Here is a 13,447-nt window from a genome sequence, read left to right on the forward strand (position 1 = left end):
TACACAATTTCAGGCCTGATATTCCGGCGCGGGAGATCCAGATGGTTTCCGAACAGCCGCGCTGTTTTCTATATTTGTTCATTTCTTATGCGAGATTGTACGGGTATGAAAGGTAGCATTTGCGAGCGCAATTTCTCGGTTGTGTGACCTCATTTCATTATCAGTTCTCCAGGGGCTTCGTCATAAATCCGGATCAATTTCGATATGTCCTGATACGCATTGACCTTCAGTTCATCCTTCTTTAGAACTATTTTATTAGTTAGCTCGCAATGTAGCACAGAGAACAATGTGGCTAAAGCTGGTCCGGACCAGGCTGCGTGACCGCCAGCTGCCACGATAGAGTATACACAAGGTGCAAGCTTTGGTGCTTGGTGGGTAACGAAAATGCGTTAAGCATTGCCAAAGCCCCGATGCTCAGTCAATACATTAATCAACCTGAATCATAGTGAAGCGGCCCTCAATATGGAGCCCTGCTGAAGAGCCTTTCCACATCTGTTGACCAATCATGACACGCTTTTGATTGAAATGCACTTCGACGAGAGACCGCCACCTTTCATTCTGTCGACTTTGTGGTATCCATATCGAAGACGAGTCACTGCCGCCGGTTGGGCTTAGGTGTTTCTTCAAGCGGATATTTGTCAAAACGAAGACTTTGATCCTATTTTGTGGTGACACCAGTTGCTGCAGCCGAGGACGCCTCTGAGGTGGCAGGCCGATGTTGAGCAAGAGCCGACATGTCGACTGGTAATTGATCTTCATCCACTGGTTTTGGCAATGCGGCGCTCATACGCCTCCCAGCCAGCTTTCTGATATTGTTTCACTGCCGTCACCGGGTCTCCAGCTGCGTAAATTCCTCTTCCTGCAATGAGGAAGTCGGATCCTCCTTCCATGGCGGTGGTTGGAGTTTGATACTGCTGTCCGAGAGCGTCGCCTTTGCTGGAGAGGTTTACACCAGTCGTGAACACAACAAAATCCTCATCGGCTGCCGAATTAGGCGAGTGGCTTGACAGTTCCTTGGTTGACACGAAGCCCATGACACTCTTAGGGTACTTTCTTGCGATCTCGACTGACGCTCGAGTGTACTCCCCGACTGCCAAAGACCCTTTAGAAGTCATCTCGGCCAAGATCAATATGCCTCGTTCTGCAGCTCCACCCTCATTGATCACCTGGTCCAGAGCCTGGATGATACCCTCGCCTGCAAGGATGCTGGCATTGACGATATCAGCCCAGTCATGAATACGTAAAGCGCCTCCCTTGTACTGCTTCTGCACCGTATTTCCAATATCCACAAATTTACGATCTTCAAATAGAAGGAAGTTGTGGCGCGTGGCCAGCTCAAGCAGCCCGTCAATGGTATGCTGACTGAAGTCCGATAGAATGTCGATGTGTGTCTTCAGCACAGCGATGTAAGGGCCCAAATCTAGAATCTTCATCAGATATCGACCCTGAAGGGGGTATAAGGTGCTTGGTAAGCTTTTAGGGCTGGCACGAGGGTTTCAAGGCAAACGTTCCGTCTGGCCTCTCATATCGCAACACGACGCGGTGACTTACTGTCAGCAATTGCCAGCAACTCCTTGGTGGTAGTTAAGTCTGCGGACAACACCACATTTGTTTTCTTTTCTTCCGCAATCTGGAAGAGTTTCCGGACCAACGGATTTGCGTGGCCCTGTGCTCGCTGGCCGTAGGATAATGTGCTTTTAGATGCCATGGCAAGAGGTCAAAAAATTACTGCTCTGTGCGCAGCGTTAGAGCGGTGACGAAGCTGGGAAGAGATGGTGGTAAATTCGATCACGCGGATGGTCGCAACCTTGCAGTAGTTCGTGAAATTTTGCGCCAGACAATCCGAAGGTCAGGGACAGGCACCGGCAGCAGCAGCCGTCTGGCTAGAGGCGGACACCAACGAAGTAGAGGCAGATGTGGTTGGTCCAGGAAGAAAGGAATATGTTCCGAGAATGGATCGTGTGCGGAAGGCAGCATAGCTGGAGTGTCGGGGCAGAACGCAGCCTCCAAGTCTCGAGATGCCACGTTGGCGACGCCCCCGGCAATGTCATTACGAGCACTAGGCCAAGCCCAAAAGGACTCACTAGCCCCAAGCAAGCCACAGTGTCTAGGCCTGGGCAAGTACAATATGAGCCATGACGCTGTTTGCCATCTTGTTTCCTCCATATCCGTACTGCATCGGCTTCCTCCCTTCCTGCAATTCCGCTTTTCGCTCTCTCAACGAAACAGAGAAATCCCAACTCCTCCATCTCTCATCCAGCCCTCAACCCTGTCCATGTTCCCACCGAGCCACCGTCTACCTCCGCTCGTTCTTTGTGGATCATTCTCAGGGATGCGGCGGCCGGAAATCTGATTGTTATTTCGACCTTATGCTTTCATTGATTTTGAAGCCTAGTTACTCCGACTCCACCGCTAACCGACCATCGCATCCTCTATGCCTCAACAGTTGAAGCGAATCATTCCCTTGGAGTCCCGTCTGTTTTGATCTCGGGTGTCGAATCACGGCTCCCACTTCCAACGCGTCTCTCGACATTCCTCCGTCTAATTTTGGTTCTCCCTTGCCGGCAAATGTAGCCGCGATGCTCCTGCCACGTCCATCGGTCGACTAACGACGCTCGAAAGCAGAAAGCAGGGGAGGAATAGGAAGCAATATTACTAGGAGGAGGACCTCGTAAACACCAACCATGTCGGATCGACCTGCAGAGAATGCACCGCCCTTAGGGAATGGAATTGTGGAATCATCCAAGACCTCTCGTGAAGGGTCTCCAGTTCGCCCTTCGCGCAGCATTTCAGCAATCCCTCAATTGTCTCCGTCTCGAAAGAGCAGTCAGGAATTCAGTCCCACTCGAGGTACTGCCACGAGTACCGTCCCATCCGCCGCCGCCGTCCAACGCGCACTTTCTGCTCAAAGACCAATCCTGCAGCCTGGCCGAGAAGGGGTTGCCGAGGGTAGTCGTTTATCGGAAAGAACACAGAGACAAAGCACTCCGTCATGGTCAGCGTCGCCGCGAGTGAAATCTCCTCCTCCCAACCCAAACAAGTCTACAACGAGAGCGAGTATAAAAAGGAGCGAGTCAGAACCAACGCCGTCAAACACTTCTCTGAAGCGCCTCGCCGCCGTCGCTCATCCTGATCAGGGCGTCGTAATGCAAGTCCCTGAGAATACTGAAACGTTGTTTCAACCTTCTGTGCCACTCCGAGCTCCTGGTCGAGGTCCTAGTGCTGGAGGAAGCGCCTTGGAGACGGTAGCTGAAAGCAGCGTTCCGTCTACTCCATCCATTGGGCCCGTTCAGGACATCATCGACAACAAGATCGATGTTCCAGCCCTTGACAAACAAGTCGAGCCACACCCGGACAGTACGGCCACCAAAGATGGCGAAGGAAGTGGTGGCGATGCACCCTCCAAGACTGGCACGGCTAAAGCCGACAACGGACAAGGATCTCGCGCAGCCAGTAACTCTCGCCCTGCTTCTGATCTCGCAAAGCGTTCCTTCACTAGCCTTACAGGCCCTAAGCCCAAAACCACAACAGAGCCTCCTCGGACCATGACTGTGGAAACTGAGACGGTGACTTCCATCCCTCAGTTACTAGGCCCGGATCGAGGTGTTTCTGGTCGAGATGGCAATGGTAGTGTTCGGACCAAACCTAGTACTGAGACAATTCGTCCAAAGAAGGAGAAAAAGAGAAGTTCTCGCAAACCAGCCTCTCTTCATGCTGGCACAGTGACCTCTAAAGCTGATCTCTTCGAGGCCAGGGTCGCTAGTGCTGTAGACGAAGCCGATACCTCCGACTCCGATGAGACTTTTGTGTATGAATCCAATCCGCCTGACAGTCGACCTTCTCGGCACCACTCCAGAACCCCTAGTGCGACTTCTCTAGCTAGCCAAGAACAGTATGGAGGTCGCAGTAAACATGGATTACGGAACGGAAGCCATGCGATTGCAGGAAAAAAGAGTATGAAGTTCTCAAACAGCACATATAACAATCACCTCGATGGCGAGGCTGGCCTGGAAGGCCGGGGGAGCCAGCGAAATACCAGCACCACACCACGGCACCATCACATAAGCCGACATGGCCGACCACACCATACCTCTATCCTCGATACAGATTCACCATTTACCCAAGCTAGCAAGGCTAGCTCTCCCCGGGCATCGGTTACCAACCTTTCCCGGAACTCCCGTCCTAATAGCCCTCGACTCGCAAATGGGCGTTTCGTTGGACCTCCTCGCAAGAGCGACCCGTATGACATATCCGACGACGCTGCCGATGATGAGCGAGCTCCTTTGATCGGATCGGTTCGTATCAACCGTACCAGATATAGTCGCCGACCCCACAGTGCGTCGTTCCGACATTTGGACTACAGTGACACCTATGACCGGGGCTATTGTAGCCGACATGGTGGTTGCATATTCCTGGTTTTTGTGGTTGCTTTGATATGCGTCGGTATCACCACTTTTGTGACGGCCCTCAACCGTCCTTTATCAGATGTTTCGATCAAGCATATCCAAAATGTCCTTGCGTCAGAACAGGAGCTCATGTTGGATCTCAATGTGGAAGCCACGAACCCCAATCTGTTTGCAATAACAGTGAGCGAACTCGACATCAATCTCTTCGCCGAGAGCGCCTATGTCAATTCAGGTCCTGAATGGAGAAAGGAACAAGGCCACCTGAGATTCGTCAATCGCCGATCTCCATCTTCGTCTGAATTGATGTGGCCACCATGGCATACAGACGACGGTGTAGATGAGGGCACTGATCCCATAGATGATCCCGAACCAGGAACGCAAAAGATGCTTCTTGGAAGAATTTTGGAATTCGACTCACCCCTCGTTTTTGATTCTTCGCCGATCCGGCATAGCCGCACGTCGTCTGTGGGCGAAATCCGACTGGCAAAGCCGGGCAACAAAACCGAAGAAGGAGGGTCCGCCCGATGGGAGAAGGTATTGCATCACCAGTTCGACTTGATCGTGCGAGGCGTTATCAAATATCAACTTCCTCTTAGCTCAAAGACCAGGTCGGCGAAGGTTGGCAGCCGAATCAAAGTCTTGCCCAACGATGATAGCGGTGATGAGCCTGATGACAGCCCTCAGCCTACGGGAGCATAGGGCAGGTTGGCATCTGTCTAGCCAACCACTTGGTTATGACTTGATACGAGTTTCGTTTGTGAAATCATCAGTTCCTCCCGGAAAACGGAGGTTCTCACGACCCCAAATACCCAAGGAAGACAAAAAGCAGCCGGGCACACTTATACTTGATTATACCATACACGAAGAGCGGGCAATGGCACAGGCATAGGAGGCTCCGGAAAGGCAAAATGTAAAGCAGGAACGAACCAGCTGCTTGGCTTGGTCTTCGTAGTTGTCTTCATATAGCGGCTAATTTGCCATTAACTCAACCAGAAGGGAAAAACAGAAAAAGCGCAGATGTTCCAGTCCAAATCCAAGGTGCATGATGGCTTCACAGGTTGACCCCAGTGGCTGTAGGGTAGTCATCTGGTTCTACCATCCGAACATACAATCAGCAGCCCGCAGCAAAGGAACGACTCTGATAGGGGGGGGGTGAAGATGGACAGGGATGGCAGTGTGTCATCGATCCTGGGAACATCCGTACATACATATCCAAAATCTGACGACTCCAGACCATCAATTGCAGCTTGCACAAGGCCTTATCAGCCGTAGTAGGCAGGTGTCTGGCAAGACGAAGCGGGCGCAGTCTAACCAGCGTCCAGTTGGCAGTGGGCAGGGAGTGAAAAGTTGTGCATGGGACCAGATACGTCACGTCAATAGGGACAATTGTGCTGGGATTTGCGTCTGGCCTGGAATCAGGTTCTCACGCAGTTGGTGAAAGGCTTCAACAGTCGCTAGGTAGAGTTTGACAGTGGCCTCACCATGTCTTCTGTATAGCCTACGCGTACCCTGACGAAACGCCCACCTGCATGTTCTCTCTTTCTCTGCCTTGCTCCCTCCCAGTTCTCATCTCTCTTATTTGCGCTGAGCTGGTCCCCACGCCACCGGATACTTGTACTGACTGAAAGGCCCAACTTCACAGCCCCTCCATCCCCGCCACCACCATTTCCTCTCCCGATTCCATCTTGCCATTCGCTGCCCAACAACCAGCCCGTTCCCACCTGAGTTTTCGACACCGAAAGTCCTGCAAGTCTGTCCGGTTAAAGCCGCTGATCTCAGAGACAGTGAGGCTAGTCTGCGCAACTTCTCTGCCCAAGGCGTTGAATCAGGCCAAGGCAGTCAGAGAGCCCAGCCTTTGGGCACGCGCCGGCGCCCTAGTTAGGTACGACTCGCCCCGGTCCAGTTCCCTGCAGCATCTGATCCTTCTGCCAACCATCCATACATACTTACTCACTTGCCAGCTGGACAGACCTGTCTTACATCTTCTGCCATCCCTCGCTTGTTCCAGTCACCAGATCATATCATTCGCCTTACTTTGTTATCTCCCATCAACCTCACCGCATCGCATTCTTCGTAAGACTACCTGCAATCCTTCGTATCAAGCACTGCGCACCCTCTGCCCTTGCGGCAAGCCACTCTCAATCGCTCCCTCAGCCTGTCCATTGATCTATACCTGTGGTCAGTATGGGCTCGGTCTATCGTGATCGCTACGACGACTCTCGAACCTCTGTATCTTCCACTCGCCGAGACGGGGGATATACAACAGTCAAACGCTACGTGGTCAAAGAGGACGACAGTCGTTCTTCCGTCGGCCGGGATCGTCGATCTTTTGTTCCGGAACGGGCGGGTGAACGAGTAGAAGAGACACGGATTGTCCGCCGTGAACGTGATGTCGAAGAGCCCGTGCGCGATGTGCATCGGGACGATGCGCGGCTGTCCGAGCGTGAGCTAGTCATCCGCCGAGAGCGAGATGATGAACCCCGAAGAGATCGGGACTACTACGAAAGAGACTACTACAATGTCCGGCGCGAAGAGCCTGCGGAACGAGAAATTGTCATCCGGCGAACCACTGAGCGAGAAGAACCGCGTCGAGATGACCTGACAGTGGCAAGGTTTGATGATCGAACCCGGGATGTCCGAGTTTCTGAGACAACTCGTTATCGAGACGATTTCGAAGTTCTACCTCCGACTCGCGGTGGCTTTGACGATAGAGACCTTCAGAAGTATACTCGCACTGCAGAATACTTCAGCCCACCACCTCCACCACCCCAGACGATCATCATCCGCCAGGAACCTATCATCATCCGGGAGCGTGTTCGAGATGATGACTATCAGATTGTTCGCAAATCTGACGTGGAGGAGGAGCGCAGTGTGGTCCGTCGAGAACCGCCTCGCGGAGAAGAAGACTTCTTCTACGAGAAAAAGGTACGGGAGCGTATCGATGAGCCAGACGATTACTACGAGCGTCGCACCCGCCGAGGTCGTTCTGTGAGTCCGCACGATTCTGTTTCTCAACGGGGCCGTGACTATAGCAGTGATGACAGTATAGTCTATGTGCGGAAGGAGACTCGCGAGGACAGCTCTAGCCCTCACCGTAAAAGAAACCTCGCCGCCGGCGTTGTTGCTGGAATTGGCGCTGCCGAGATCCTTCGCCACCACAAGAAGAAAGAAGGTCAGGACACTTCGCATGGCATCGGTCGTATAGGGCGTGATGTTGGTGCTGGCGCTCTAGGCGCTCTAGCAGCGGAAGGCATTGAGCGCTACAGAAGCAAGAGTCGCCATCGGTCAAGGAGTCGCTCATCTAGCCGCCATCGCTCGCGCTCTCGAAGACGGCGGAGTCGCTCTCGGTCAGAGTCTCCTTCAAAGCTGAAGACTCTTGGTGCTGTTGGCCTTGGTGCCGCCGCATTGGCTGCTGCGGCAACCTTTGCAGGAAAGCGTCTTGCCAAAGGTAATGATGATGATGGTGGCCGTCGCAGTCGCTCTCGGAGGCGATCCAGCTCTCGGCGACGCTCTAGATCTCGCTCAGCCTCCATCGAAAGTCTGGAAAATGATCCGTCCGCTCCGTCCACCGACGCCCGCAATCCCAAGCATCGTAACAAGAGAATTGCGGAGGCCGGTGCTGCAGGCGCCATTGTAGCAGGACTCATCGAGCGAGCAAGAAGCAAGTCAAGAGCAAGAGACGGAAGAGAACGCTCCAAGAGCCGTGTCAGACAGGCACTCCCTGTGGTTGCTGCAGGCCTCGGCAGTGCTGCTCTTGCTGGTCTATACGAAAAGAACAAGGCCAAGAAAGAAGCAGAACAGATTGTCAAAGACGAGCGTCGGGCGCGTTCAAGGTCCAGAAGTAGAGCTAGGTCTGATGCCTACTATGATGGGCCCAGAGAAGGCGCTATCAGCGATCCCGGCTTGATCGAGTATGGTGCAGGCCCAATGTATGGTAACAATTACGGACCAGATTACTATGGCAGGCCGCCACCGCCGGAGGGCTATTATGGCGCTTCCAATGCTGTTGTCCCCGCCGCGACAGGCGCTGCCGCCGGTGCATACGGCGCGCAAAGAGCGAGAAGCAGATCTCGAAGCTTGAGCCGCGAACGTGGGGGACGGAGATCATCTCGCAGCTCTAGCTCTTCTGGTGGTGGGCACTACAGCCGACGTCGATCATCCAGAGACGCAGCCAAAATGGCTGCCGCCGCAGGAGCTGGAGCAGTTGCTGCTTCCGAGTATGACAGACGAAAGCAAGAGAAACGTGAGCGTAAAGCTCGTAGACGTGAGTTACGCAGAGATAATAGAGGGTTGGACACTGACATTCTGTAGGTCGTGAAGAGAATTATGGTCATGATCCATACGAGGACAACTACAATCCAGCTCAGCAATATCCCCCTACGCCTCCTCCCCCGGTGAACGATCCATATGCCTCTCAACAGGGGTTCTATCCGCAGACAAGCCAATTCCCCCCGCCGCCAGGTGCTGTTCCCCAACAGCAGTATCCTCCTCAAACCTCGACTCCAGGACCAACGGCTGGGAATCCATATGGGCAAGCATATCCACCCCCACCGCCAGGGCCTCCACCTAATACCACCGTACCTACTTACGAGACATACGCTACTGGTGCAAATCCATACGCACCACGTGGTCCTGAAAATGTGAGTGCTGTGCCAAACTCTACCTCTGGCCATCCTTTTGTACCTGCCACTTCCAATGACCAGAGCCATGTCCATGGTACGTCATAGTCATGTACCTACACGCCCGTTTGTTGCAGGGACAAGGGAGGAGTTCGCTGACGCTTTTCCAGGTGTAAATGGGACGGTTCGAGCTGCACCCTCACCGCCCATAGAGGTCCACTCACTTTCAAACACCATTCCAGCGAGCTATGAGCCGCCCCGTGGGAACCTGACGCCAACGAACGCATACACCTCTTCAATGGATCGATCGCCATCACCACCTCGCTCTCGATCGCAACCGCCTTCAACTAGCAGAAAAAGTGTGCAATTTGCGGAAGCGCCCCAAGTCGCCACCGTTCCAAATGAGGCAGCGAAAGAGACCGAGGAGGTAGCTCCGGACCGACGACGACATCGCCACAAGCACTCTCACTCTGGTGGATACGAAGCTGAGGATGATACGGACTCGACGCCAGATGATCTACGCCGAGGCACGCGAGAGCCCTCCTCTCGATCCCAAGACCCTGAGTCATCAGAACGTCGACATCACCGCCGCCGTTCCCACGAGCCTACATCATCTCGCAACGACTCGAGTAAGAGTTCCAAAGACCGTGAGCTCGAAAGAGTCATAAGCCCAGCCGATTCGGATGCAACGATTGAACTACCTCCTCGATTTGACGAGAGAGGTCGCAAGAAACCCGAGACTGGCGATGATCCTTTAGCAGACAAGATTGACGAGATCCTGACGGGGAAAGGGGCTGCGGGGAAAGTGTTTGGAAACTTCTTGGATGGACTCTTTGGGCCCGATGGTCGACGAAAGAGAGGCAGATGATGACCACGGTACATGAGAAAGCAGCGAAGCAAGACACGATATATCAGCGAAACGCTAAGACATTATGCAACGAATTTTATTTGGCCTCTATGAGGACGTTAGTGGAGTCTTTGGTGATGTTTTCTTTACTCTACGAAATGATGAACCTCAACGAACAACAATTGGATAGTGAACAATCATGACAAACGATGACGAGATGAGATGTATGACGGCTCTCCAGCAGCAGCAGCAGCAGGAAATGAAGTCATGAGGATAGGGTCAAGTTTATTAATATTCCAAATAGAAGTACCATGATGAAATGAATGACCTTACGATTTTTGATGGAGCCGTGTTCTCTCGCTTTGTTGTATTGTGGGTGTTGGTTCATGACTAGATTTCGAGGCAAACGTGTCGTGGCCGGGGCGCGGGTGCTATTCACATAGGCTGCTACAGAGGGCACACGGATAGGCCGAGAAGAGTTTCACGAATTGCTCAACGACATGACAAGGTCGTCAAGGCGACCAGTTCACAAGAAGAGCGGAGCTGAAGGCTCGGAAAGTCTGATGTCGATAGATAGTCTCTGCCTCGACGCTGCCGTCTTTGGGCGTCCCAGTGCGACTGGCGACAAGTCAATCGAGATCAGATATGTCGCCCTCCTCGAATGGGAACTCAACACGGCAAGTCGTTGACTGGCAACGTGGTCATTTCCTGTGGATGAAAGTGACAAACACCTCGGCCGCGCGCGGTGATGTCGTATCTGCTTGTCGCAATGGGCCTAGACACAAAACCTCACGCCGTGCTCGGAAGAAGCGCAATCGAGATTCGCACGGGGTGACTGAGAAACAAAAAAAAAATACAAGGAGACCTCGTCGGCTTCTTCGCAAAGGACACTTTTTGAACGTCGTGCATTTGACGTCAATCGTTTGATTCTGAGCAAGACCCGATCAGATCAGATGGACCTAATCAAAGCATTTTGGGAAAATAAGGCGCAGCAGCAAAGACGGTAACAACAAGGGCGTTGTGGATAACTTCGTCAGGCTGCTCCCATCGTTCCCGTGCATGTATGTAGTATCCGTAACCCCCAGGGAGGGTTTCAAGATAGCTAACTTTGCGATTGACCAACTCGGCGATGGAAATTCGGTGCCACGCCCTATGCCCTTGTCACCACACCACCACAACGAAGTACTTGTTGCATCATGACCACGTCTAGAACACCAAAGCAGCACCCTTTGTCTTCTTGTCACCACTGGAAGTTAAAAGTCAGTACTTCTGCAAAACCTTTCGTTTTCTGGGAATCTTGGATCGTTTCCGTACCCCAGTTCGAAGTGCTTGCATCGCTTCAGCGCTAACTGTGCCTTCGTCTTGCAAACTGTGCATTCCAATCTCAACACAACCTTCTTGGTGGTCTTGGCCTTCTTGTGGAAGACGGGCTTGGTCTGACCACCGTAACCGGACTGCTTGCGGTCGTATCGACGCTTTCCCTGAGCGAACAGCGAGGCCTATTTTTGATTTGCAAAAACATGTTAGAGACGAACGTCTTTCTTCCTTTCTTCCCATCCCGAGTCTTGACAAAATTGGGTGTGATTGTTGGGGTTCCTTACTTTTCCGGCCTTGTATTGTGTGACCTTGTGCTGGGTGTGCTTCTTGCAGGTCTTGCCCTTGCAGTAGGTGCGGCGAGTCTTGGGAACGTTGACCTGTAGGACACAAACGCATCATCAGCAAATGGGCTCAAAATAAAATGGCCTGCCGCTCTGCCCAGTCCAAGTCAAGCATCGATCTCGAGAGTCCAGGACGAGTCCTTTCGCCAGATCTCTTGAAAAGAAAATAAAGGCCATATCTTCCAATTTTGTGCGCGTGCCCGTCTGGTGCAATGCCTGGCACAGAGATATTCTCAGTGCCGCACCACCTAGCGTCCCTCCTCTTTCTCTCCCGGTCCTGGAATGCTTGGAATCGTGCGACGGTCGTCGAGGCGGAGCGGAAGCCAGTATACATAACATGCGCATCAGAGGTACTCACCATTTTGGCTGGTTGTTTGAGAACGTTCCTTGAGGGATGGATAGTGAGTGTCGTCGTGAAAGCGTCAATCGATCAAACTGCGATGTTCGAAAGCGCAGCCACGCCAAGACCACACCGCACATAAAAATTGAGGTGGGCAGGAGGAGGTTTGCCGAGTACGATTATCTAATGGGATCGTGTCACGTGACTAGTAGATCTAAGTTGCCGACGTGGGCTTCTACCTAATCATCAATAGAGTACGTAAACCGAAATGCAAACATGACTGTGCAATTTATGTTATTGAACCGTCACACGCGGGCGTGCTGCGTTCCCTTGGATCCCATAGACGAGACCTGGTGAGGTGTCCTGTATCTTCAAGAACCATAGAATAATGGCCAAAGTCGACTTTCAAGACTTGTCTGGAGCGTCCACGCCTACAACTTCCAACCCATTCGATGGTCTGATCATTGCTTGTCATGATGACCCAGTGCGCATTGCTCCTGCACGGATTCCTGAGAACCCTTTCTGACTTGTTTATCAGAAATCGATCCAAGAAAGATACTCGGCGCATCGCGTGCTCAGAAATGATCAACAACGCCAGAAAATCCTTGGGTCCGACTTCAAAGGATGGACTCTCGATGAGTATCTTGTTAAGTTAGATGGCCCACAAAAGGACGATTCCTTTGCCGATCCTCGTCACTGTCTGGTTTTCTGGGGAAGGCCGCCTCAAAAGGTGAAGAACTTGATCCACATCGTCCAGTCGAAGCTGCAGGATGCCGCACCTGGTACGTCTTTCACAGCCAATATTGTCCTCCTGCTTACAAGGTAGATCTGTGGCTCATGCCGCTCGAGAGACTACATATGACCGTCATGGAGGTGGCGCATTCCAAAACCAAAGATGAGATAGCTGCTTTGGTAGAAACGCTGAAGGCTCACTGCAAAGATATTGCTGATCATACCTTGACTCACCGAGCCAGGCTCATCAAGCCTCTGTTAAGTTACGACTCCGCCGCGCTTGCACTGAGCTTCGTCCCTGCTGCTGGAGAGTCGTTGTCCCACGGTCGAACAGTAGAAGACGACAAGTATACGTACCACCACCTGCGGCGCGATGCTCATGCCGCTCTTTCAGATGCCGGGGTACAAGTTGGTTCGAGATACGTGGTCCCGTCGGCACATCTGACCATTGCAAGGTTCAATTCGCCGAATGTCTTCGGTGGTGACCCGATGGACGAAAGTGCTACCTTGGACCTGAAGAAGCGCAAACACTGGATCAACGAGATTGAGATGATCAACAAATGGCTCGAAGCGGAATTTTGGCCAGAAGAGCACGGCGGTCTGATCAAGGCTGGTGGAGAGTGGATTGTAGGTGAAGAGAAAGGGCTCGACTTTCGTGGTGGGCAGTTGTGGTATGGCGAGGGTGAAACTATCTATTTGGGTGAAGGTTTCAGACCTCCAGAAGCCGAGTGATCGTATACTGTGTTCGGGTTCTCAGACCGCACCATAATTTATAAACAAGTACAACGGGGTGTGTATACTCTACAGGAATGAAATAGCCTATATACTTACAGTTGGCAACCAGC

General features: G+C 52.5%; 4 protein-coding genes across 4 annotated transcripts; 3 read left to right on the forward strand and 1 right to left on the reverse strand.

The window, feature by feature from the left end:
* Positions 1-755: 755 nt before the first annotated feature.
* Positions 756-1,708, reverse strand: PV08_01491 (orotidine 5'-phosphate decarboxylase; the record flags this gene model as incomplete). The annotated part of the gene is made up of 2 exons (XM_016375852.1): positions 756-1,420; positions 1,552-1,708. 2 exons carry the CDS (start codon positions 1,706-1,708, stop codon positions 756-758), a joined length of 822 nt encoding a protein of 273 aa, XP_016241128.1.
* A 976-nt stretch (positions 1,709-2,684) lies between these two features.
* On the forward strand, positions 2,685-5,105 carry PV08_01492 (uncharacterized protein; the record flags this gene model as incomplete). Its single annotated transcript, XM_016375853.1, has 1 exon — positions 2,685-5,105. One exon carries the CDS (start codon positions 2,685-2,687, stop codon positions 5,103-5,105), a length of 2,421 nt encoding a protein of 806 aa, XP_016241129.1.
* Positions 5,106-6,590: 1,485 nt separating this feature from the next.
* Positions 6,591-9,893, forward strand: PV08_01493 (uncharacterized protein; the record flags this gene model as incomplete). Its single annotated transcript, XM_016375854.1, has 3 exons — positions 6,591-8,670; positions 8,718-9,122; positions 9,196-9,893. The coding sequence occupies 3 exons, from the start codon at positions 6,591-6,593 to the stop codon at positions 9,891-9,893; spliced, it is 3,183 nt and encodes a 1,060-aa protein (XP_016241130.1).
* Positions 9,894-12,258: 2,365 nt separating this feature from the next.
* PV08_01494 (uncharacterized protein) lies at positions 12,259-13,334 on the forward strand (the record flags this gene model as incomplete). Its single annotated transcript, XM_016375855.1, has 3 exons — positions 12,259-12,354; positions 12,409-12,652; positions 12,697-13,334. 3 exons carry the CDS (start codon positions 12,259-12,261, stop codon positions 13,332-13,334), a joined length of 978 nt encoding a protein of 325 aa, XP_016241131.1.
* Positions 13,335-13,447: the final 113 nt, after the last annotated feature.

This window comes from Exophiala spinifera (assembly GCF_000836115.1).
Source record: "Exophiala spinifera strain CBS 89968 unplaced genomic scaffold supercont1.1, whole genome shotgun sequence".
Lineage (NCBI taxonomy): Eukaryota > Fungi > Ascomycota > Eurotiomycetes > Chaetothyriales > Herpotrichiellaceae > Exophiala > Exophiala spinifera.